Raw genomic sequence first — 27,012 nt, forward strand, 5'->3', positions numbered from 1 at the left:
TCTAGGTTGGACATTAGGAAAAAATTCCTGTCAGGGTACTTAAGTACTGGAACAAATTGCCGAGGGAGATTGTGGAATCTCCTTAGTCATTGGAGGTTTTTAAAAGCAGGTTAGACAAACACTTGTCAGGGGTGATCTAGACAATACTTAGTCCTGCCTTGAGTGCAGACGACTGGATTAGAAGTCCCTTCCAAACCTATGATTCTATAGCTGCCAAATGAAACAACAATGCAACCAGTGCACTTTAGTAGGCAGGGATTAGGGACATAATTCCCAAGTTTGTTACTTTGTGCTTATATATGCTCAACATTTTACTCTCCAGTGTACAGGATTGAGCGAGTTGTTATCCAACCATTGCCATGTCAGCATGCCATCTGACACTACATTCAGCATGAGGATATGACTACCCACAAAACATCCTAGCTGCTAGCACAATCACATTTTGAAAAGAACAAGTGTTTTAAATCTCCCTCCAACCCAGTAGAAAACTTGCATCTATGAGAGAAGAGAAGTCAGAGCAAGCAGTGAGGAAATAGAGATGGCAGCTACAATTGGGGGGATGGCACCACCACCACCAATAATAATATTTATCTTATGGTAAAGGCCCCAACTGGGTTAGGACCCCCATTGTGCTGTATAAAACAGAAAAGACAAAATTACTGCCTCGAAGTAAAAAGCCAGTGCTCATATGGAAGCATTGCCTCCCTTGTTCTAATACACATAGACCTGTTGTACAGTGTTTCATTCTTCCACATTAATCTTTCCAAGCAAAATATGTCCAAAAGTATTTTGTGTTTGAAGCCAAAGGGCTAGATTCTGTTCTCGTTTACAGTAGTGTAAGTTGTCTCTGCATCCTCATCTGTAATACGAGTTAATATCACTTTCTTTCATTACTGGGGTTTGGCCAGGCTTAATTCATTAACGTTTGTGAAACACCCTGATACTATGCTGAGCACTGCTGAAATGCCTATTAACAGTATCTTTCATCCCTCTTACCTTCACATACATTGTTAGTTTAACTAATGTACTCTCCACTTCTTCCAAGATAGTAAACTGTTCAAGAGCCAACATTTGTGGAAGCCCACTTGTGGTCTTCCAGACCAACAATGATTCCAAGAATTATTCTCTGGTTAGTACCCTTCAGCTAATTCAGCATTCATCACACAATATTCATATCCAAGCCACAGCTTCCCAGATTTTTCTGAGAAATCTCAGGTTGAATCATTGCCAAATATTTTGTTGAAGGCTTGCCGTAGTGGACTCTTCAACAGTTACACTAGTGATTAAATTTGGCCCACTATATCCACTGTATTTTCTTGATCAGAAAGGTATCCTTTCACTTTGGTGTGTAATTTTTGTTTTAAAGGGTAAATATTCAGCAAGCTTCTCTCTCCTCCTACTAATGGCCAGCTTGCAGTATTCAGGGGACACATCTTAAATTCATAATACAGATCAGGGCTGGAGAAGTTTATCAGACATGCAAGGGACAATAAAGATCAGGAAAAGAGCATCAATGATTAGGGAAAGTGCCCTGATGAGAAGTCCAGCCAGCTGCAAGGAAAGGGGAGATTGTTGGAATTCTAACCAGGCTGCTCTCCCAGGATCTTGTTCTGGGCTTTTAAGATCACCCTCACACTAGAATGCCCAATAAATATGAAACCTCTAAACTTTCTGGCTGCAGGAAAGAAACCGCATCCCCTCCCTCCCTCCCTCCTTTCCACCCCAAAGACCCCTGCAGTGGATGGGTGGGTTGAGGATATCACCACTGCTCTATTCAGCTTCCCACAAAAGATGTCTTCACTATTCTATTCCCATCCCAAGCTTCCTCCCCAATAAAAAGCAACAATGCCTCTTAGCTTTTCCAAGCAAGAGCAGAGTGAAAGATGTGTTTTTACTTTTATCTGCAGGGCTCTGATTAACAGCTGTGAAACTGCCAAGACTGGTCAGCTTTCATTTTGCTGCAGATTGGTAAAGTTATGAGCAACTATAGAGGAATTAGAACTGTCTGGAGACTAAAGATGACAATCTGCATGTAAACTACTGCTGTGCTATATTCATAACTATAATATCTAGAAACTTTCAGATGAAAGCTTAATTCTGCCGAATTTGATGGCAAAGGACTACTTACTAGAAAAAGCTTCGTATTTCCCAGTAACAAGTAGGCTGCAGAACAGATGGTATATTACTGCATTCTAGTTTAGACCTTTTGTAGTCAATATATAGGTTACAACTTATTGGTTATGTTATCATCTTAAGTTACCAGCTACCTTCTTATATTAGCACTTACTATACGTGACAGCTGGTCAAAAAATGTTCAGACTAAAAAATTTTGTAGTTGGAAAGGAGGGTTTTTGTCAAAAGATTTGGGAAATTTTTATTTGACAATTTATTTTTTTCCGACATTTTTCAAAATGAAGAATTTTGGTTATCAAAAATCCCACCATTTTTTATTTTGTTTAAAAGTTGTGAGACAACAGCTAGAATCTGTTGCGGAGGAAAAGGATGTCTGGTCCTTCTTACTCTCCATGCTGCCGCTGCAACCCTCACCAGGAAAAGTGGCATAAAGGAAGAAAAAATACGAAAAACTTCATTTTTGTTTTGAAATGTTGATTAGAAACAGAACAACCTTCCATTTGAAACTTCTTGCAAAAATAGAAATTCTTTTATCAAACTTTCAAAATGATTTTTTTCGGGGCAATTTATTTTTGGTGGGGAGGAGGGATCCTATTTTCCAACCAGCTCTGTCATTTCTGGAAAATCATAAGTTATTTGCAAGTGCGGAGAATGTTGCTCTGCCAAAGGTTTGTTTTGTCTTCAGTTTTTGTTTTCTTAAGAAAATTGTGAGAAGGCAATTTTGTTCGAAGGTATCAAAATATTCCGATACTATGTCAAAGTACATATGAGAGTGTAGAAAATTACTACTACTTTTCTATATAACTCACCCATATTTTGTTCCCAAAATAAGATAAAGCTGCTCAAAATAGGTTTTAAAAATCTACCTCTAGGCAAACTTGTTATTTCAACATATCCATATGAAGTCAGGTCATGACACAGATTACCAAGATGATATTCATCTGCTGTTGCGAAGGCTGTGCACTGCATCAGATCCTGTGCCAAAGGAATACAAGCTTGGGTTAAAAAAATGCTGAAGTGACATGTTTACAGGATATATGTCTGGCTCTGTGGCCAAGTTTGTTATATGATTTGACATTCATTTAATTATTAGTTTCTCTATGGTGGTCATCACCATAATATCAGAGCACCACACAAACACTAATGAATTTATCCTGTCCCTAAGAGATAGTGGAGTATAATTATCCCTATTTTACAGATAGGGGACTGGAGCAACAGATAAAGTGATGTGCCTTAAGTCGCCTTATGACAAAGCCAGGAACGGAACTCAGGTCTCCTGAATGCCAGTCCAGTGCCTTAACAGAAAGACCATCCTTCCACTCTTACTGCTACTTAATTTTGTACATGACTTAGGACTTGCTCCCAAGTGAAAACAATGGCAAGGCTCCCATTGAGGATCAGGCCCTTAAGAAACTAAGGTAATAGGGCCAGTTCCCGCCCACCCCATGTCTCCTGAGCAAGGGCTAGTCACAACGGCAGGCCCAATATTCTTGTGAGTGCAGAGCCTACTCCCCATTTGCAATCCCTGGGATGTAAACTACCTCAAAAAGGGCTGGAGTGCAGAATGGGCCATAGCCCTTCCGTGCTTTGCACCAATCAATAGAAATGGACAACTGTAGGGGATACATTTCACGCTGCAGAGAGCTAGCACAGTATTCATGAAAGAACAGTGTGCTCTCCACTGCTCCTAATGCAGAACAGCAGATAACTGCCATAATCTTTCAATATTCAAAGAACATATGTTAAATACCTAAAACACCACACTGAAACAAACTGTAGGCACAATGTAATCGATGAAAAAAGTGTATTGTCACACAGTTGCAAATGAGACACACTGGCAATCTGCAGCTGATTATAATACTACTGGAAAAGGCTTTTTACTTCTGGGGGTGCATTTCATGTTGTATGCGAGAGTCACTCCTGATACTTATCAAACCCCATGTAACTTGATGAGAACCTACTTTCTCACAGAGATGCCTATACCCAGTTATGTGAATCAGTGCCCATACAGCAAAACTTTGTTTCCTTTTAATGTAAGCCTTTTTCTTATCCCTGCCCTAATCTTATTATTTCATCAATTCAATGATTGTTACAATTCTACGTTTAACACAGCCTAGAAAAATTCTACTTCATCACTCATCTGGGGTAAGGAGTTTAATTTGAGAAGCAAATAAAATATTCATGTTTAAGATCACCCTTATATTAAGAATGAGTGAATGGTTTTGTATCTGGTAAATGTTCATGACCATTTTGGAAGGCTAACTTAACAAGAGAAGGTATTTGTTGCCAGTTCACTTGCTAGAATTGTTTAAATAAAGTTCTGGTTTTAAGAGTATTTCTTGTACAACTATACTTTATCACACTGATAAAATCCATGTCTTTACCCTAAGTTTCTAGAAAGCTTAGGTTATTGGAATTGCAAAAATGGTCCCTCATGGTCCCAAACATTTGGGCCCAAGGTTACAGAGAGAGCAGCAGCTCTATCCCTCAGTTCCTTCCAGCTAGCTGTACACAGTCAGAAACCCTCAACCTTCCTCTAGTTCAGTGGTGGGCAAACTTTTTGGCCTAAGGACCACTTTGGAGTTCTGAAACTATATGGAGGGCTGGGTAGGGAAGGCTGTGCCTCCCCAAACAGCCTAGCCCCTGCCCCCTATCTACCCCCTGACTGTCCCCCCGAACCCTTGACCCATCCAATCCCCCCCTGCTCTTTGTCCCCTGACTGTCCCCTCCCACCCCCAGGACCCCACCACCAATCCACACCCCTGCCCCCTGACAGGCCCCACACCTATCCAACTGTCCCCTAACTGCCCCCTAGGACCACCTGCCCCTTACCCAACCCCCCTGCTCCCTACCCCCTTACCATGCCGCTCAGAGCACCAGGACTGGCAGCCATACTGCCCGGCTGGAGCCAGTCGTGCTGCCCAGCAGGAGCTCGCAGCCCCACCACCCAGAGTGCTGGTGGCACGGCGAGCTGAGGCTGCGGGGAAAGGGGGATAGCCTACCCGGCTGTGAGTTCAAGGGCCGGGCAGGATGGTCCCACGGGCCGGATGTGACCCATGGGCCGTAGTTTGCCCATCTCTGCTCTAGTTGCTTTCCATCTTACGCAGTTCTTTGTCACTTGTTTTAGACTAGAAGCCCCATAACATGGTTTTCAGTTTTTCAATTTAAATTTGTTGTTTTACTCTCTTAGTGCTATGGATGCCTCCAGTTGGCACTGAAGGATGGCTGGTAAGGTAACCAGCTTCACATGTGCCCTCTTTGTGTAATGCAGAGAGGTCAATGCATGCACAATGGCTCATCTTCCTCAAAGACTCACTTGCTGGAAACGTGTTCTCCTGTACTACCTTTACCTCGTCCTCCCTGATTGTGCAGGCTCTCTGAGAAGCTCAGACTGAGCACCAGGACCCTCTTCGTTGGCAAAAGCCAAGCAGAGGTGTGGATCCATTAAGACCTTGGACTGAAGGGGAAGAAGGAATCAGTCAGTCTAAAGCACCAGGGTGAATGAACTGCTGTTCATCACATTATCCCTATGGAACTAGCAGAATGGTTTGGACAGCCTTGAATATCAACACCTAGAAAAAGGCCCTGTAACAAAGCTGGGGACTCTGGTTCTTAAATGTAGTTCTCCAGTTTCCATTGAAGACCGCATCCTCTGCCCCACTAGCTGAAAGATTTGAATCTTTAAAACAGGAAACCTGGAAGAAGAACCTATTCCTTAGCATCCCTATAGGGATTCAGTCTTCATGGGCTCTTAGGAATGTAAGAACCACCTCACCTACTGTGTCTGCACTTAAAATTCAAGTTCTTACTAGCCTGCATAGCTACCACTTTAGACAGCTGAACAGGAGGTTGTTTCATACTTTGTGGCCACAGCAGCTAGACAGAATAGTGATACCACTAATCACTGAGGACTTGTTTGGTCAATCCAAGGACTTGCAAGTAACCCATCCACTCATCCTAGTTTCTTCCACAAAAGCTGACAGACTACCACAGACAAATCTGCACTGCCATGGCTGGGATATTTCTACCAGCACCCCGCAGCAAGTATTCGGTAGTCACTGAAGAAATACTAAAATCCTCTCCTGATGACAGAGTATAAGGAAACAATCTCCTTGATAAGAAGGCTTATTCCTCATCTATTCTGTGAATGAGGATGACTAACTGTCTAACTCTTTTGGCCAGACTACTTCCAGATGAGACTACTTCCAAAAGAACAAGCTGAAATCCCTCATGGATCACCTGCCAGAAGACCTAAAGAGGGAACCTAAAGCCATCATTCCAAAAGGCAGGATGTAGTCAAACACTCTCTAAAGGCTACTTATGATTCAGATACAGCAGCATGCTCTTTTACAACTGCAGTGATAATCATATAGCCTGCATGTTTGAAGAGTTCTGGGTTTATTCAAGATATGCAAAGGAAGAGTAGATTGTGCTTTTCAAGGACCAGAGGTGGTGATGGTGGGTAGAGAAAAGCATTTTCAGGAGTTTGCAGTCACAGCACAGTCTCCACTGGTGAAAGGTACACATTCAAAATTGGTCAATTTGAAGTTCATAGTTTAGGAGTATTCTTGGATTCCTCATTGATGCTAAACTGTTCCACAGAAGCATTCATGAGTAATGCTTTCTATCACCTCCAGTAGGCTAAGAGATTCTGTCCCACCTTGGCAGATGATGGCCTGACCTCATTTATACAAGCCTTAGTCACTTCTCAGCTGGAGTACAACAATGTAATATACCTGCGCATAAAACCTTCAGCACTCAGGAAACCCCAACTAGTACAGAATGTTACAGTATCTCTCTTCAACCACACAGGCTGTGAGCACACAAAAGTTGTCCCCTGCTCTCTACACTGATTTCCCATAGAACTGAATCATATTCAAGGTGCTCCATGGCGTGGGGGCCAGGATATCTAAGACTGCCTAAAGCTCTGGGATGAAGACCATGGTTGACAACCACATTCCTCTGGCACACTCTACTCTATTGAACTCTCTACAATAAGGGTAAAGCTCATCTGTGCAGGAGACAGAACTTTCTCAGGGGACAGTCTGAGACCGTGGAATGAACTCCCACAGGAACTAAGGACCATTACAAACATTACCACTTTCTGTTACAAGTGCAAGACACATTTCCTTTGCATTGCCTTCTCTAAGGAACATATAGCAACATGTATATTAATTTTTTTTTAAAACAGTTTTAAAAAAACCCTACACTATATATGCTCCTCCCTCTGGGGAGATTGAGAGAACAAACAACACATGATAGAGGTATAGTCACACTGTTCAATACACTACTGAAAGGCACTCAGATACCACGGTGTAAGGGCCTATGCAGAATAAAAGTTAGTGAGGAAAACAAATGACACCTTGGAAAAATACCTCAAAGATTTTCCATTTCAGGGTGGATAAAAACAGAGTTAAGAACTCCACAAAAAACAGATTTTTTTTTCATTTAAATAGGTTTATATTTAAAAAGAAATTATGATAACCTATATTAAGGCCTAAACTTACCTTAATTTATTGAAATAATATAAATAAAAATATTCAAGCAGTACATGTTTGCTGCCAAAGTTTTAAAGAAAGTCAACCTACTGGCTAAGCACCTGGAACCAGACTTTGCTGAAGTGCTAAACCAGCTTTTAACAAGAGTAGCCTCTTCTGCAGGTAAAAAGAAAATATTTTCTTCCTTTCAGTTTATTTATCTGGTCAGTTCAACGACTAGCTCATTCTAAGTTGAGAAACTCATTGGGAGTTAAGATCAGTAAAGCTCATTTTCCTCTTCCAAACTATGACGGTGTAAGGATGAGATCTGCTAGTTCTAAAACCTTGCAAGACACGGTGATCAGAAAAGGTTCAATCCCTAGCCATGGATACTTTGTTTAATAAATCAGTTTTAAATGCAAAACATCTTTTGATAAATTTTTCTTCTGTGTCCAGCACATTTAAGGTAGATTTATTTAACTAATGAACAGCAATCTTAAAATGCTGCTGTTGTGTATTTTAATTGATTTCCAGTTTTCAACCAAAGGCAGCTTGACATGAATCACAAGAATAAAAAAAAAAATCTAGTGAATCAAAAATGATTGACACATTTCTTAACATAATTAAGAATCTGAATAAATGTATGTTAAGCTATGTAACTGCCTAAATGTGTGTAGGTATAATTTATCTCCATGGTTAGCAAAAAGAAATACCAAATTTAGTGTAAAAAAAAACAAAAACAAAAACAATCCACTATATTATGTTGCAAATCAACATGTTTCAATGATTAACTAACCAATGAGAATCAAACTTTTAGAAAAATAACTAAAGAACAGAAACGCAAAACAAGATTAAAATCAATTATTTAAATCAAGGTTTCCTGCTTGCCTATTTAAATCAATTGATTGAGCTGAATCAATTCACTCTGCTCCATTCATTGGGACTACATCAGTCATCTTGCAGAAGTCATAAGAATGGCCATACTGAGTCAGATCAAAGGTCCATCCAGCCCAGTATCCTGTCTGCCGACAGTGGCCAATGCCAGGTTCACTCCCTCTGGGGCACCTAACAGGTAACGATCTAGTGATCTCTCTCCTGCCATCAATCTCCACCCTCTGACAAATAGAAGCTAGGGACACCATTCCTTACCCATCCTGGCTAATAGCTATTAATGGACTTAACCTCCATGAATTTATCTAGTTCTCTTTTAAACCCTGTTATAGTCCTAGCCTTCATAACCTCCTCAGGCAAGGAGTTCCACAGGTTGACTGTGCACTGAGTGAAGAACTTCCTTTTATTTGTTTTAAACCTACTGCCCATTAATTTCATTTTGTGGCCCCTAGTTCTTATATTATGGGAACAAGTAAATAACTTTTCCTTATTCACTTTCTCCACCCCACTCATGATTTTATAGACCTCTATCATATCCCCCCTTAGTCTTCTCTTTTCCAAGCTGAAAAGTCCTAGTCTTTTCAATCTCTCCTCAAATGGGACCCATTCCAAACCCCTAATCATTTTAGTTGCCCTTTTCTGAACCTTTTCTAATGCCAGTATCTTTTTTGAGATGAGGGGACCACATCTATACACAGTATTCAAGATGTGAGCATACCATGGATTTATATAAGAGCAATAAGATACTCTCCGTCTTATTCTCTATCCCATTTTTAATGATTCCTAACATCCTGTTAGGTTTTTTAGACTGCTGCTGTACACTGTATGAATGCCTTCAGAGAACTATCCATGATGACTCCAAGATCTCTTTCCTGATTAGTTGTAGCTAAATTAGCCCCCATCATATTGTATGTATAGTTGGGGTTATTTTTTCCAATGTGCATTACTTTACATTTATCCACATTAAATTTCATTTGCCATTTTGTTGCCCAATCATTTAGTTTTGTGAGATTTTTTTTGAAGTTTTTCACAGTCTGCTTTGGTCTTAACTATCTTGAGCAGTTTAGAATCATCTGCAAACTTTGCCACCTCACTGTTTACCCCTTTCTCCAGATCATTTATGAATAAGTTGAATAGGATTGGTCCTAGGACCAACCCTTGGGGAACACCTCTAGTTACCCCTCTCCATTCTGAAAATTTACCATTTATTCCTACCTTTTGTTCCCTGTCTTTTAATGTGTTCTCAATCCATGAAAGGATCTTCCCTCTTATTCCACGAAACTTAATTTATGTAAGAGCCTTTGGTAAGAGACCTTGTCAAAGGCTTTCTGGAAATCTAAGTTCACTATGTCCACTGGATCCCCCTTGTCCACATGTTTGTTGACCCCTTTAAAGAACTCTAATAGATTAGTAAGACATGATTTTCCTTCACGGAAACCATGTTGACTTTTGCACAACAATTTATGTTCTTCTATGGGTCTGACAATTTTATTCTTTACTATTGTTTCAACTAATTTGCCCGGTACTGATGTTAAACTTACCAGTCTGTAACTGCCAGGATCACCTCTAGAGCCCTTTTTAAATATTGGCGTTACATTAGCTATCTTCCAGTCATTGGGTACAGTAGCTGATTTAAAGGGCAGGTTATAAACCATAGTTAATAGTTCCACAATTTCACACTTGAGTTCTTTGAGAACTCTCTGAATGCTATCTGGTCCCGGTGACTTGTTACTGTTGAGTTTCTCAATTAATTCCAAAACCTCCTCTAATGACACTTCGATCTGTGACAATTCCTCAGATTTGTCACCTACAAAAGACGGCTCAGGTTTGGGAATCTCCCTAACATCCTCAGCCGTGAAGACTGAAGCAAAGAATTAATTTAGTTTCTCCGCAATGACTTTGTCGTCTTAAGTGCTCCTTTTGTATCTCTATTGTCCAGGGGCCCCACTGCTTGTTTAGCAGGCTTCCTGCTTCTGAAGTACTTAAAAAACATTTTGTTATTACCTTTTGAGTTTTTTGCTAGCTGTTCTTCAAACTCCTTTTTGGCTTTTCTTATTATATTTTTACACTTAATTTGGCAGTGTGTTTGCTCCTTTCTATTTACCCCACTAGGATTTGACTTCCACTTTTTAAAAGATGCCTTTTTATCTCTCACTGCTTTCTTTTACATGGTTGTTAAGCCATGCTGGTTCTTTTTTAGTGCTTTTACTGTGGTTTTTTAATTTGGGGTATACATTTAAGTTGGGCCTCTATTATGGTGTCTTTGAAGTGTCCATGCAGCTTCCAGGGATTCTACTCTAGTCACTGTACCTTTTAATTTCTGTTTAACTAACCTCCTCATTTTTGCATAGTTCCCCTTTCTGAAATTAAATGCCACAGTGTTGGGCTGCTGAGGTGTTCTTCCCACCACAGGAATGTTAAATGTTATTATATTTTGGTCACTATTTCCAAGCGGTCCTGTTAGTTACTTCTTGGACCAGATCCTGAACTCCACTCAGGACTAGATCAAGAATTGCCTTTCCCCTTGTGGGTTCCTGTAAGTGACTGCTTCTTGGAGCAGCTGGTAAAGTATCGAGAAATTTTGTCTCTGCATTTCGTCCTGAGGTGACGTTTACCCAGTCAATATGGGGATAACTGAATCATAGAATATCAGGGTTGGAAGGGACCCCAGAAGGTCATCTAGTCCAACCCCCAGAAATCCCCCACTATTATTGAGTTCTTTATTTTGATAACCTCTCTAATCCCCCTTAGCATTTCATAGTCACCATCACTGTCCTGGTCGGGTGATTGATAATATATCCCTACTGTGTTATTCTTATTAGAGCATGGAATTACTATCCATAGAGATTCAGACACGCCTTTTAGAGACTTTTTGTACAATGTAAGGAAAGTTTTTTTTAATGTCAACATATATTCTTGTTGCAGCGTGTTCTGTGTCAGCTTTTTGCTGGGTTACAAAATGTCAGCATTCCAGTAGGTGGAGCTGTACGTTAAGAAAAAGCACAGAAGTCATTTTTGAAATAACAAATGTTTTTATTAGGCCTGAGTTTGTGTGACCTCTGGCATAATGTTTTGAAATATGAAAGCTTCCTCTGAAAGAAGTACTATTTCAGTACTTCAGACAGTTTGCTCTGCCTTTTGACAATGGAAAAATCACAGCTGCACCTCATATTTTTACATGCATATTCTGCTTATGGAAGTGTCAAAAAATTAAGCAATTTGTTAGTTTTGTATAGTGCTTTTCACAAGCCTCAAAAAGGTATGCCCAGAGTTTGTGGGACTCAAGTCAGCCGAACTGTGTTAGGGAACCCTAAGCTTGAGCATCTATATTGTACTTTAACCCTACATTAAGACTTTTCTAACCTGTGCTTGAACTTAGGGCTCTGGCGTCCACATGGCAATGTGCAGACCCGAAAAAGTAACCATATTCCAGGCTCAAGCATGGGCTTACACTGTAGGGTAGACATATGCTTCAGCCTCAGCTCAATGATAACCCCCTCTTGGTCATCATTTAGCAAAATGTTAAGTATGGTCTAGTATTCGCTGCGAAATGGGTAGCAAAGATATCTATAGACTATTGACAGTTGTTGTTAAATGGATTTCTTGATTGATTTGTTCCGATTGAATCCCACAAACATACACTACACTGGCATACTACTCATCTTTACCCCAATGCCAGATGGTTTCTTAAGAGCATACAAGTTTTTCCTTTTGAATGATTCAGTCCTCCTGCTCTGTTGATGCAGTTTCTATCCTCTGCCATCATTTGGGAGTTATTTAACCAACAGGTCTGCAGAGCTTTGTGACAAACACTACCTTCATTTATAAATGTCAGACCAAATCTTCCTCACCCAACTTATTCAAGTAGTTCTACTGATTTCAATGGAACTTCCCACATGAATCAGGGAAGCAAGATTTGTCCTGTCATTGATTGTATCACAAACACTAAGTGCAATGATGTGCTTATTCTCAGACCCAGAAACTAGCTATACAAAATGTATAGCTGTCCTTCTCCAACCCCTAGGGAAATGTATATGCAACAACTATGCACTAATTCAGGACTGATTATAGGAAAATATTGTGAGCTTCCAATGAAAGGAACATTTTTGCATAATTTATTTCTCTTTAGCTTGACATGTAACTATCCCTTTAAAGATAAGAATAGCAAAATCAGACTCAAAAAAGAAAAAATGTTATACTTCTGTTGTCTAGCTAAACAAACTTCCTAAGTATTTTTGCTTATTTCTTCCCTGAACTGAAATTTTTTTAAACCGCTTTGGAAATTTATTCTGTATACCTTCATATTACTTTCTTAACAGCAGAAAAATGGAGAAGAATAAAAGCCTTTTAAATGGTGACAGTTAATCACTGAGGCAGAAAGAGAAGAGTGTTCAAGGATTAAATGATTCTGAAGAGCAGATTTTCTCTTTCAACACCTCCAGAGAGGGACACAAGCTAAATCCATTAAAAAAAACGTTTATAGCTTATTCTGTTCTAATAATATGGTTTTCTTCTCACCATTTGTGCAGTCTGCTTGCTGCATCTGCTTCATTTTAGACAATAACATTCTTATTTCTAGTGAATTTCACTTTGTTTTTCTTCTATCAGCATAGTCCTACTGTTCGTGTTCACAATCACGTATGTGAATGTTTAAATCCTCCTCCTTCCACCAAAAAAAGAGTTCACTTAATTTTATGAAAAGTGTTTGTTAAAAAAATTGGAACCTAAACTAAATTGACAGTGTTCCTTTAACATTCCACATAACAGACAACATAAGTTTTATACTTTACCTCAGTTTCTGACACTAGTGGCTGGTTAGCTCTGGATGGCTGTTTGGTCCTAGGTGCCTTCGGTGGTCTCTTAGTTGGCAGAATACTTTGTTTTGGCAGTATTTTACTAGTTGATACAACTGAGTAAGGTCTTGTTGGTATTTTCATAAACTTTCTAGCACTACTTAGTCCATGCTTGTAGTTCACGGTCCTTAGAGTATCAAAATGGTCCCTGAATGGAGGATAAACTTCTCCGATCTGGTAATTCACAATTTTTGCTTCTGACATTTGCCAATTCTTGAGTCGCACACACAGATTTGTCAAGCAACAGGTAGCAGTTTCAGGAGTGCACAAGTTCAAGTCTTTGTTTGGTGCTAGAATTCTGAATGATGCCCTGACAACATCATTGCTTAGTTTCAACACTGGATGCCTAAGTTTACGACGGCCTTGGCATTCACATATTTTCATTAAAACATGGGAACATCTAGCCAGGAATCCCAACAGTTTTACTGTCATCGCTTCTCTCTGAACTGCATAAAAAAAAAAATTTAAAAGATCAACTCTTGGAAAGAAATCACATTATGTTCAGTTGTATTTAAAGAGAAGAGTCTATCAATACTCCTCTTGCATTCTACATAAAAAAATATTGATGGTTCTGAATACTGTTCCCTAACATTTGATATTCTTCCTGAATGAGGTCAAAATGCATTTCTTGCCCAGCATCCTCAAAAGACAGGGAAAGATAATGCAGTGGTTCTTATGCTAGCTGATAGGCAGGCACTTTCAGTTAGATTCTCACACCCTTACTCACACCAAGTAGCACCTTATTATGGAGTAAGCCCCATTAGCTTCAACTCATGGATTAAGATGCTCACATTGACTAGGACATCAAACTATACAGACCTTATAGTCTGAATACTGATCTCTAACATTTATATTAGTTAGTGAACACTTCTTAAAGAAAGTCACCTACAATACATGCATGTTGTCTGACAATACCAATTACCATGCCTCACAAACAGCCCAACACAGATACAAGTGTTGTGGTTATTAATCTATCATACAGAATCCCATAAGAAACTGATACCAATTAGGTCAGTAAGGCCTCGATCCTGCAAGTTATTGCAGAAGAACTGCTTGAATTCCACCCCAATGATTTTGACAGGAGTTTGACATTGTCCAGTAACTAGCACTAACCAAAATAAAATCAGTTATGCTACAATGAGAGAGAGTTCCTGAAGATTTTGGACCACATTATGTGTGCCAATATAAATAAGCTGCCAGAGTTGTTCCAAAGGTGGTAAATTTAACATGCTACTAACACCTCATGAAGCACATTCCATTTATAAACAGTTACGCAACTCTAAGTCTTTCCCCACCTGCTTTTCATTATGTGGAACATTTGCCTGAAAACACAGGAGCTGTTTTCAGGCAAATAACCCTTGTAATAAGAGGCAGACAGAAACACAGCAAGTGTTTTCTTATGGAAAAAATTGCCTTTTTGGAGAACATTTTTTGGAAAAACCTCCTGCATAGAGGCATCTTCAGGGGGTCTTTAGGCTTCTTACTAGGAGAAGGTATGCTTTTCCCTCATAGGGACATAATGCACAATGAAATTAAAACTGCACTTGCTTAGGGGTTTTTGTTTTGTTTTTTGGAATGTGCTAAGTTTTTCAAGGATGGGAGCATTCCTAATGAAATATGCAAATTAAAATTACAGTATACCTAACAAGAACCCAATTCCCAATCCTCCAACATGTATTCGAAATAATACTTCAAATTGTCATGTTCTTATGGATGAAGAATAATGTACAAAAACACACATTGTAACAAGACCTCAATTCTGAATGGAGCATCTAGATACTAACATAATACAAATAATAATTAAACAAACAAAAACATGACTACAAAGTTAAATCCATCCGGAGGGGGCAGGTAGGGTAACTCCACTAACTTAATTAATCATACCAAGAATGATTTTTTACTCAATAGTTTTAAATAAAAAACTTGCCATGACCCAGTTTAAGATTCACCAAAAAGGTCAGAGCTGATGTCAAATTTATAACAGCAAATAAAATGTAATATAAAATCATGTTCTCATTCCTCCTTTAAGAAATAATCAGCATAGTTAGTGCACTACATCTTACATAACAACTAACTGGGATAAATGTCCATCGGTTGTTTTCTGATGTCTCTACAGATTCCAGAATGCTGCTGGCACTATATAAGTAATAAATACAAACAATAAGTAGGTTTCAGAGTAGCAGCCATGTTAGTCTGTATCCGCAAAAAGAGAAGGAGGACTTGTGGTACCTTAGAGACTAACAAATTTATTTGAGCATAAGCTTTCATGAGCTACAGCTCACTTCATCAGATGCATTCAGTGGAAAATACAGTGGGGAGATTTATATACACAGAGAACATGAAACAATGGGTGTTATACCATACACACTGTAAGGAGAGTAATCAGATAAGGTGAGCTATTACCAGCAGGAGAGCGGGGGGCGAGGGGAGAGGGAACGGACCTTTTGTAGTGATAATCAAGGTGGGCCATTTCCAGCAGTTGACAAGAACGTCTGAGGAACAGCGGGTGGGGGAGGGGGGAGGGTAGTGGGGGGAATAAACATGGGGAAATAGTTTTACTTTGTGTGATGACCCATCCACTCCCAGTCTTTATTCAAGCCTAAGTTAATTGTATCCAGTTTGCAAATTAATTCCAATTCAGCAGTCTCTCCTTGGGAGTCTGGTTTATTCCCCCCAACTGTTCCTCAGATGTTCTTGTCAACTGCTGGAAATGGCCCACCTTGATTATCACTATAAAAGGTGTCTCCCCCCCGCCCCAATGGTAATAGCTCTCCTTACCTGATCACTCTCATTAGTGTGTACGGTAACACCCACTGTTTCAAGTTCTCTGTGTATATAAATCTCCCCACTGTATTTTCCACTGAACACATCCAATTAAGTGAGCTGTAGGTCACAAAAGCTTATGCTCAAATAAATTTGTTAGTCTCAAATTGTTAGCCACAAGTCCTCCTTTTCTTTTTGCAAATAATAAGTAGTTAGTCAATCGCATTTTCAGCTGGAAATGCAACAGGAGGAGACCATGTGGTATGTAGGATTATCAAAATCTGTGAATGGATCATGGGTTCCAGTTTCTTCCACACAAGCCCTTTAAATACTATGTACTAATCATAACCCATTCTTGCACCAGCGTTCTGCATTTAGGCCTTATCTCCACTAAGCATTTTCAGAAACTCTTCCACCATTTGTCTATGACCACTGCTGCTCTACTAGTACTCACAATGGTGGGAACGTTAATGTAGACTGGATGCAGGGCAGCAGAGGTTAAAATGCACTTGTGTTCTTCCATTACCAGCACTGCTGAAGCTGCAGTGACCACTTGTGCAAGAATTTCTAAAAATATTAAGTGTATGCACAGCCTGTAGCCCAGTCCTGTAAAAACATATACAAGTTCAATAGGACTACTCCCAAAGTTAAACATGTTTTTCGATATTTGCAGACTTGTCGGATGAGGGGCTTTACACATTCAGAACAAGAGAATCAGTGGACCAGTTGTGTGTAGTTTAATTGTACTATAGGCAGGAAGGATATAATTAGGGGCAGAGTCCTATATGAACTGAGTGGGAGAGAAGAAGTTTCAAATCAGTTCTTAGGTTCTGACTAATGGAAGAAGACACAGTAATCACCTCCTCCCCAAAGGACAGAGCTCTTGTCTCAAGACAGAGAGACTCAGCGTATACCTACACAAGTACTGCAGTGCAGACTCTTGCTACAGCAACAGAAAGGGTTTTTCTGTCTACAAAGGCAATCCACCTCTCCAAGAAGCAACAGCTAGGCTGATGGAAGAATTCTTCCACTGATCTACCCGTATCCACAGTGGGGGTTTAGGTTGACTCTTCCACACCATAGAGGACTTGAAATTTTTCACAGCCCTGAGCAACGTAGGTAGCTCAACCTACATTTGAGGTGCAGACCACGCCTCACTGATCCAACTTGATTCCTGAGGCCCTGTCTACACTAGCAAGTTTCTGCGCTGTAACTCCCAAGGTGTACACACGGCCAAACCACTTAGTACACAGGAACCGCGCAGTTGTAGTGCTTTGGAAAAACCACCCCAACAAGAGGCATAGAGCTTTCTGTGCCGAGGCTACAGCGCCGCGGTGTCAGCGTAGACACCGTGGTCGATTACAGTGCTGTGATTGGCCTCCGGGAGGTGGCCCACAATGCCTGTTCTCACCTCTATGGTCATCAGTTTGAACTCTACTGCCCTGCCCTCAGGTGACCAACCGTCATCCCCACCCCGTAAATTCCTTTGGAATTTTGAAAGTCCCCTTCCTGTTTGCTCAGTGACACGTGCAGGGGTCTCAGTGCATCTTTCCAGGTGGCCTAAGGTGACGAGATGTCCCGATTTTCTAGGGACAGTCCTGGTATTTGGGGCTTTTTCTTATATAAGTGCCTATTACACCCCCACCCCTTGTCCTGATTTTTCACACTTTCTATCTGGTCACCTTAAGGTGGCCATGCCTGCTCTACACACCAGGCAATCCCCCATTTGGAGAAATGCTGAGCTGCGGGAGCTCATCAACATTTGGGAAAGAGGAGGCCGTCCAGTCACAGCTGTGCTCCAGCTGTAGGAATTATGATACCTACGGACAAATTTCACGATGCAGGACAGAAAGGGGCCATGACCGGGACACACTGCAGTGCAGGCTCAAAGTGAAGGAGCTGCGGAATGCCTACCACAAGGCATGGGAGACAAACAGCTGCTCTGGTGCTGCGCCCACGAGCTGCGGGGTCTACAAAGAGCTGGATGCAATACTCAGCTGTGACCCCACCTTCACTATGAAAACCATATGAAGACCACCGTGGATACTTCGGTGGCTCACGTGCCAGTTGAGAGTGGACTGAGCCAGGAGGAGGAAATCTTGGACAAGGATGTGGTGGCAGAGGATAACTCAGAGGCTAGCTAGTCACAGCTGTTGGATGTTGGCAAAGCACAAACAGGAGAGGCAGCCCTCGGTAAGTGGATTTGATTTTGGGAATTGCTGAAGCAAGGAGTTGGGGGCAGGAGGTTTGCAGAAAGCAGGTTTGTCTCCCACCACATGCCTAGTCTGAGTGGCGGAACAGGATGTTGATTGATTCCTTCACTTCATGGGAATCTCCCTCAGAGATCTCCAGGAAACTCTTGTGGAGATACTGGGCAATCTGCTGCCGCAGGTTCTTCAGCAGAGCTGCTTTGTTTCTTGCCCCATTAATGGTAACTTTCCTGCTCCACTATGTCACGGGGAGGGTGGGAAGAGGAGGTACCATTGCTGCACACAGGCGAGCCGCATAGGGGCCAGGGTGGAAGCAGCAGTCTTGGAGAAGACCCTCCCTCGATTCCTTGCTCACCCTCAGCAGCAAAAAGAAAAGGAGGACTTGTGGCACCTCAGAGACTAACCAATTTATTTGAGCATAAGCTTTCGTGAGCTACAGCTCACTTCATCAGATGCATATCGTGGAAACTGCAGCAGACTTTATATATACACAGAGAATATGAAACAATACCTCCTCCCACCCCACTGTCCTGCTGGTAATAGCTTATCTAAAGTGATCATCAGGTGGGCCATTTCCAGCACAAATCCAGGTTTTCTCACCCTCCACCCCCCCCACACAAATTCACTCTCCTGCTGGTGATAGCCCATCCAAAGTGACAACTCTTTACACAATGTGCATGACAATCAAGTTGGGCTATTTCCTGCACAAATCCAGGTTTTCTCACATCCCCCCCACCCCCATACACACACAAACTCACTTTCCTGCTGGTAATAGCTCATCCAAACTGACCACTCTTCAAGTTTAAATCCAAGTTAAACCAGAACATCTGGGGGGGGGGGTAGGAAAAAACAAGAGGAAACAGGCTACCTTGCATAATGACTTAGCCACTCCCAGTCTCTATTTAAGCCTAAATTAATAGTATCCAATTTGCAAATGAATTCCAATTCAGCAGTTTCTCGCTGGAGTCTGGATTTGAAGTTTTTTTGTTTTAAGATAGCGACCGTCATGTCTGTGATTGCGTGACCAGAGAGACTGAAGTGTTCTCCGACTGGTTTATGAATGTTATAATTCTTGACATCTGATTTGTGTCCATTTATTCTTTTACGTAGAGACTGTCCAGTTTGACCAATGTACATGGCAGAGGGGCATTGCTGGCACATGATGGCATATATCACATTGGTGGATGTGCAGGTGAACGAGCCTCTGATAGTGTGGCTGATGTTATTAGGCCCTGTGATGGTGTCCCCTGAATAGATATGTGGGCACAATTGGCAACGGGCTTTGTTGCAAGGATAAGTTCCTGGGTTAGTGGTTCTGTTGTGTGGTATGTGGTTGTTGGTGAGTATTTGCTTCAGGTTGCGGGGCTGTCTGTAAGCAAGGACTGGCCTGTCTCCCAAGATTTGTGAGAGTGTTGGGTCATCCTTTAGGATAGGTTGTAGATCCTTAATAATGCGTTGGAGTGGTTTTAGTTGGGGGCTGAAGGTGACGGCTAGTGGCGTTCTGTTATTTTCTTTGTTAGGCCTGTCCTGTAGTAGGTGACTTCTGGGAACTCTTCTGGCTCTATCAATCTGTTTCTTTACTTCTGCAGGTGGGTATTGTAGTTGTAAGAAAGCTTGACAGAGATCTTGTAGGTGTTTGTCTCTGTCTGAGGGGTTGGAGCAAATGCGGTTGTATCGCAGAGCTTGGCTGTAGACGATGGATCGTGTGGTGTGGTCAGGGTGAAAGCTGGAGGCATGCAGGTAGGAATAGCGGTCAGTAGGTTTCCGGTATAGGGTGGTGTTTATGTGACCATTGTTTATTAGCACTGTAGTGTCCAGGAAGTGGATCTCTTGTGTGGACTGGACCAGGCTGAGGTTGGTGGTGGGATGGAAATTGTTGAAATCATGGTGGATATCTTTCATAATTATCACATCCTGTAGAAAGTGTGGGGACAAGAATGATTATCAGGCCCCCCCATAGTGCTGGCTCTCCCCAAGAGCCACGTGCCCAGTGTACAGCAGGGTCCGGGAAGAGTGATTTACCCTGCCCCTGCAGCTACTCACCATTTTGGGGGTCTTGTGGCTCATGTGTGCTTGCCTGGCATCAGCCAGTTAGTGACAGGTGTGAGAGTACTGGCTGTGTTTTAAATCACTGAATCAGTATTGTCTGTGTTGCATTGTACTCCAAAGGAGAAGGTTGGGTATGATCCCTGGACATACACAAATCTTTAGCCAGCCCCGGGTCCCTCTTCTTCCTCCTCCTCTTGGGACCTTCCCTTCCCCTATCCCCCTCACTACTTTTTTTATTTGACTCTCTCCTACAGTTGTTGTCTTTTAATAAAAGAATTGCGTTGGCTTGAAAGCAATCTTTATTCTATTAACTGAAAGCAAAATGAGCCCTGCAAAGCAACACACAATTATGTTAAACCCGCATATTGCATCATGTGCACCAATCACCTCTTAGCATTACAAGCACCGCACTCCCGAGCATAGCAACGAATATTAGTGGTGCTTAGCTTCAAGTTGCTGCCTCAAGGCATCCCTGATCCTTATGGTTCCGTGCTGTGTCCTGCTAATAGCCCTGGTCTCTGTCTGTTCAAACTCAGCCTCCAGGCACTGAGCTTCAGCGGTCCAGCCCTGAGTGAAGCTTTCACCCTTCCACTCACAAATATTATGGAGTGTACAGCACAAAGCTAATAAGCATAGGAATACTGAATAAGGTCCAGCTTCCCATAGAGGCAGCGCCAGCGGGCCTTTAAACTGCCAAAAGCACACTCAACAGTCATTCTGCACTTGTACAGCCTGTTGTTGAACTGCTCCTTGCTGCTGTCAAGTTGCCCAGTGTATGACTTCATAAGTCCTGACATTAAGGGGTAGGCAGGATCTCCCAGGATCACAATGGGCATTTCGACTTCCCCTCTGGTGATCTTCTGGTCCGGGAAGAAAGTCCCTGTTTACAGTTTCCTGAACAGGCCAGAGTCCTGAAAGATGCATGTGTCATGCACCTTTCTGGACCAGCCTGCATCATTTGTAAAATGCCCATGGTGATTCATAAGTGCCTGGAGAACCACTGAGAAATACCCCTTGTGATTAATGTACTTGGTGGCTAGGTGGTCTGGTGACAGAATCGGAATATGCATGCCATGTATTGCCCCTCCGCAGTTAGGGAAGCCCATTTGTGCAAAACCAGCTACAATGTCACGCACATTGCCCAGAATCACGGTCTTTCGGAGCAGGATGCAATTAATGGCCCTGTACACTTCCATCAACGTGAGTCCAATGGTAGACTTTCCCACTCCAAACTGATTAGTGACCGATCAGTAGCAGTCTGGAATAGCCAGCTTCCATAGTGCAATCGCCACGCGCTTCTCCAATGGCAGGGTAGCTCCCATTCTTGTGTCCTTGCGGTGCAGGGCTGGGGTGAGTTCATCTCACAGTCCCATGAATGTGGCTTTCCTCATACAAAATTTCTGAAGCCATGGTGGATAAAAATCAATGATATTAAAAAAAAAATATCAGATTTTTCATTTAAATCGGATATTTTTTATAAAATGCTTTTTGAGGAAAAGAGTTTTAATTAAGATACATTATAGCTCAAAGATATCTCATCATAATATAGAATAGAGATTATAAATTCTAATTCTATAGTATGAGACAATATATTCAAGTAATGTTTAAAAAAGTCTTGTAAATGTGTTCCAATAGTTCATGGATTAAGGACCCAAATCTTATGGGGTTCCAGGAGCTCCTGTATAGATTATTTAGGTTAATCTATCTACCCAATGGGACTCGGTATCTTCTAGACTGAGCATCAGAGATGCTTAGTTTTGCAGTTCTCCAATGGTAGATTTGTCTCCAGAGATAACATGCTTGTTAACAGCAAAAATGTTATAAATAAAATATATAGAGGTGAGAAATAACAGACCTCAACCTTACTGTCCCTCTGCAAATTTGTGTACACAGAGTCACTCTCTTACCTCTCTCTAAAAGTGCAAAGTTTCAAAAAGTTCAATGAATAGAAGATTGTTGAGGACGGAATAGATCTGGACAAGGAGAAGAAGTCTGGAGATAAATGTGAGAAGGGAGGGACAGGCAGCAGAAACAAAAGTGAAACTGTTTGAGCAGCATATTCCAGAAGTCTTGAGGTCTTTCTGAGTGTAGCCATCATTGATTTGAGATCTACCATACTATTCTCTCACTAGAAGGGAAAATCTATAATAGCAGCAGGCCGTAAAAGAAACCGAGCTTGGGAATATTTTAATGAAGTTCCTCTACCTGTGGGTAAGACAGGCATGTGTGCAAAATGCAAACAGTGCAACAAAGAAATGCAAGGCCTGGGTTGCCTGATAGAAACATCATCATGAGAAGTGTTTCTTCTCAGGAGGAAGCTGCACTGAAGATGATGAAAGGAACATGTCTGAACTAGCAGGATCTTCAGGTTGGTAAACTTTTTTATTTCATACTTTTCTTAAGGACTGCCTATCTTCCTTCTAGACTATTCTTAAATTCTCATGTTTGAGTAAAAAATATAGTTGTTACTCTCTGGTACTATCATTTTAGGTGCAGTTGTGATAAAAAATAAATAGCTGAAATAGACAGATCTTCCTTTTACAATTTCACCTTTAAAGCAGTACTGAGTATCAGTGAATGCAATGAGTAATACTAAATGAGCAGTATAGTAATAACAAACAAAATAAGTCAATGCAATTATTTAATTAGGAGAATCCATCCTCAACATACAGGATTCTGAAGACTATCCACCTTCAAGATCACCATAATTTTCTATAGTTTCAGAGTTATCTGCTAATGATAGTGTTTCAGTCACATAAGGTATGTCACATAGCCACAGTATATCACCTGTAGCAAAAACTAAAAAACAACTCCATCATCATTCAGAAACCACCATAGACAAGTTTGTGATAAGAACCAGCAGATTACAAAAAGTAGTAATTGATTAAAAGATTGCCCGGTTTGTTTATGCAAAAAAACTCCCCTTTCCATATGATTGAGAACCCACACTTCATTAACATGGTTCAGTCATTAAGACCAGGATACAATCCACCCAACAGAGCAGATATTGCAGGCAAATTGCTGGGTAAAGTGTATGAAAGAGAAATTGAGCGGTGTGCAAAAGGTCTAGAGGGTGAAATTATTAACCTAAGTCTTGGGTGGAGCAATGTCCACAATGATCCTGTTGTATGTGCTTCTGTGACAACAGAAGAAGGGAGTGTCTTCCTTACAGAAACAATTGATACATCAGGAAATGCACACACAGCAGAATACTTACAAGTAGTAGCAGCAGTAAAAGCTATAACAAACTGAAAAAAAAATTCAAATGTCTAGTAAGCAGCTTGGTCACAGACAATGCTGCAAATGTATCCAAGATGAGAAGAAATAATTTAGGAGTGTGTGAAAAGAGTCCCAAGCTAACATATAGTTGCAGTGCTCATTTGATCCACTTCTTAGCCAGACTTCAGTGTTCCAGAAATAAAGGATAATGTTGTGGAAATTGCAAAATACTTCTGTAACAACCACTTTGCAGCAGCTGCTCTGAAAAAAGTGGGAGGAACCAAGCTAACTCTCCCACAAGACGTGCAATGGAACTCAGTAGTGGACTGTTTTGAGCACTATATCAAGAAGTGGCCTAATCTTAGGACAGTTTGTGAACAAAATAGTGAAAAAAATAGATTGCACTGTCAGAGCCAAAGTTCTCAACATTGGACTTAAGAGAAATGTTGAACACATGCAGAGTACCCCAAAGCACATTTCTGTAGCCTTGAACAAAATGCAGGGAAATAGCTGTTTTATTGCTGACGCTGTTGAAATCTCGAAGGAATTGAGTGAGATCTTAAAAAGAGAAATATACAATGACAGAGTTAAATTACAAGCATTAAAAAAAAGAAATGGGACAAGCACCATCTCCAGCTCATTTTCTTGCAAATATTCCTAATACTCGTCAAACCTTAACTGCTGAAGAAGAGGAGTTGGCTATGACATGGACATCCAGCAATCATCCCTCCATAATGCCAACTATAATAAGTGTGAACCATTCAAGAAATATATGTTTGCTGATGATGTTTTAAAGAAAGTCACACCAGTGAACTGGTTGGAAGTCACTTAAATACTTGGATTCAGAGACTGCTGAAGTGATAATCTCACTTTTACCAGCAGTTGCTTCCTCTGCTGGTGTAGAAAGAATATTTTCTTCCTTTGGACCAATTCATTCCAAATTGAGAAACTGTTTGGGACCTTTCCCAGATTATGAACAAAGAGGAAAATGAAGGTGAAGACGACTGAATTAGCTGCAGAAGCCAATATTTTAAGTTTCTCATGTTGACCTGGCTGCCATAGTTGATTTAATTTTTTTAAAATATTTAACTATTTTAAACAATTTTAACAAAAACAAACCTGATTTTAAAAAACTTGAATGTTTAACTAAATTCAAAAATTCATGTTTGTTTTGTTAAAACATTGTTTGCTGTTGAAGAAAAAAATCCAGAATACATAACATTGTTGTTTTAGTTAAATAAAACAATTTAAATGTCTGCTGATGTACTCCTCCTAATACAGCATGGCAAGAAACTCCTCCAAATATTAATGATTAACCTGTTGAATTGGAGATAGCTCACCTCCCAATAACTTCATAAATATATGCTTTAATTACTTTTGGTAAATGAATTAACCAATCATTCATTTTCTGATATAGCTGTAAAACTAACCTGAAAAGTTTTCAAAATAATTCACTTTAAAAATGTATAGTGTGCACCTTCTAACAATGAAACCTACATTTATCGGAGTTGTGAAGAATATGTATTAAGGTTATAACAATCAACAAGAATGCACTTTTATGTAGAAAACCATGATTGAATTGAGTCTTCCACTAATTTGATTTAAATCACATCCACCAACCGTAGCCACTGTTTGTCATCCCAGACATACATCACGATGTGATCGCACCACTCAGTGCTCGTTTCCTGAGCCCAAAAGCAGCGTTTCACTATGGTCAGCACCTCCATGAATGCCACAAGTAATTTTGTGTCGTAGCTACTATGCGTAGCGAGATCAATGTCACACTCCTCTTGCCTTTGTAGTTTAAGGAATAACTCCACTGTCACTTGTGACGTGTTGGTCAGAGCGAGCAGCATACTAGTCAACAGTTCGGAATCCACTCCTGCAGCCTGAAGAGGCAGGGTGCGCAGTACAGAAACCATTGAAAGATGGCGCCAAATACAGACAGAAGCACAGCAATTGCTGGGATGCAAAGCAATGCATCACAGGACATTGGGACAGGACCCAGGATGCCCTGCAACCCCCTTCACCTTCCCACAAGTCTTAGCAGCAGAAGAGAAAGAGGTGCTCTGTGGGATAGCTGCCCAGAGTGCACCGCTCCAAATACCGCTGCAAGTATGAACACGCTATTGCACTGGCAGCTGACAGTGAGACCACACAACAGCGGTTTCCCTTCAGCACTCTCTGGGTGGCACTGTAACTCTGCCAGTGTAGACATGCCCTGAATTGCAGCTTGGGGCGCTGGTGGTTGTATCTGAGCACTGCTGTGATGTAGGAGCAGCTGCAGAATCCTGACCTACCTCAGGGTCCTGAAACGGGAAGAGCCCTGTTGGGCAGGGCACCTGGAAAGGTTGTACTAAGAGACCCGCTCCCCCTCCATACATCAGTCAGGAGCTGGGGCCTCTGCTTCCCACCAGCCTGCTGAACTGGCACAGGCCAGGGCAGCCAAGGCCTAGAACAGAAACGCATGTGGTTTCGCCCACTCCCTCCAGGCATCAGTTTCGCCATCTATAAAATGGGGCGATGACACCGACTCCTCGGTAGGCCGCCCTGGGAGCTGCGGGGGAGGCGCGCGGCTGCGGGCGGCAGCAGGGCAGCAGCCGGGAGCCCGAGCCGTGGGGAGGCCGGCGCCGCCTCCAGCCTCCCCTTCATAAGGCCCAGCCCTCGGCGCTCAGAGCCCCGGCTCAGCGCCTCCCCCCAGGCGGCCGTTGGCAGCCAGCGGAGGCCGATTCTCAGCGGCAGCCGTTCCGGGGGCCCGCGGACCCCTCGCGCGCACGGGGGGGGGCTCGCGCCCCGACACACTCGGAAGGCCTGACAGCCGCGCGCGGCTCTGTTCACAAGGGCGGGGGTCGCACCCTACCAGTGACCTGAGCTTCCGGGGGTGGGGGGAGGGGCGGCTCCTTTCCCTGTCGCGCGGGGAATGGCAGCGCCCAACTGCCTGTCCCCGTACCCGGCTCCCGACCTTCAATCCCCGCCACACCGCGCGCTCTTACCATGTAACCACGCCCCCTCGGCCACCAATTGCGCTCCCGTGCGGCCCCGCCCCGCGCGTTTGTTCCTCCTCCCTGCGGCGCTAATGCTGCGTATTGAGGACGCAACAAGGCGTGCTTGCGTCATTTCCGGAGCGGTGCCGCAGTACTACTCTGCGGGGGGAAGATGGCGGGGGTACCGGCTTCGTTGGCGGGCAGCTTCAAGGGGTCCGTCACGGCTCGGCGGGGGTTCGCAAGCGGGGTAGCGCTGAAGCGGGGCGGGTCGCGGCGCATCTCAGCCCATCCAGGCGCCGCTCTGGCACCGGCTTCCCTGAGAGCGCCCGACACCGGGGCGCTGGCACCGGGCTCTCGTGGGGCGAACCTGTCCGGGGGGCTGCGTCCAGCAGCGACCTCCGCAGGGCGCCGCGGCTGGAGAGGGCGGCGGAAC

The 27,012-nt window shown here is 42.2% G+C and overlaps 2 protein-coding genes across 10 annotated transcripts in view; one reads left to right on the forward strand and one right to left on the reverse strand.

Moving 5' to 3' along the window:
* The window catches only part of RMND1 (required for meiotic nuclear division 1 homolog), a 51,944-nt gene extending 25,203 nt beyond the window's left edge, over positions 1–26,741 (reverse strand). For 2 of the 9 annotated variants that reach the window (XM_084622163.1, XM_084622157.1), the window contains exons 1-3: positions 26,589–26,740; positions 13,292–13,800; positions 3,000–3,108 (exon numbers count right to left, since the gene is read on the reverse strand). In XM_084622163.1, coding sequence (XP_084478289.1) covers positions 3,000–3,108; positions 13,292–13,800; positions 26,589–26,712 — 742 coding nt within the window. In that variant the 5' untranslated portion in view covers positions 26,713–26,740. The other 7 variants (XM_084622158.1, XM_084622159.1, XM_084622162.1 and 4 more) reach the window with 7 other exon arrangements.
* Positions 26,697–27,012, forward strand: part of LOC311517377 (coiled-coil domain-containing protein 170-like) — a 133,831-nt gene continuing 133,515 nt past the window's right edge. Inside the window, exon 1 of the mRNA XM_084622156.1 lies at positions 26,697–26,792. Within this exon, the coding sequence (XP_084478282.1) occupies positions 26,752–26,792 (41 nt within the window). The 5' untranslated portion in view covers positions 26,697–26,751. The remainder of the gene's footprint in view (positions 26,793–27,012) is intronic.

This window comes from Lepidochelys olivacea, assembly GCF_965140295.1.
Source record: "Lepidochelys olivacea isolate rLepOli2 genome assembly, chromosome: 3".
In the NCBI taxonomy this organism is placed as follows: Eukaryota; Metazoa; Chordata; order Testudines; family Cheloniidae; genus Lepidochelys; species Lepidochelys olivacea.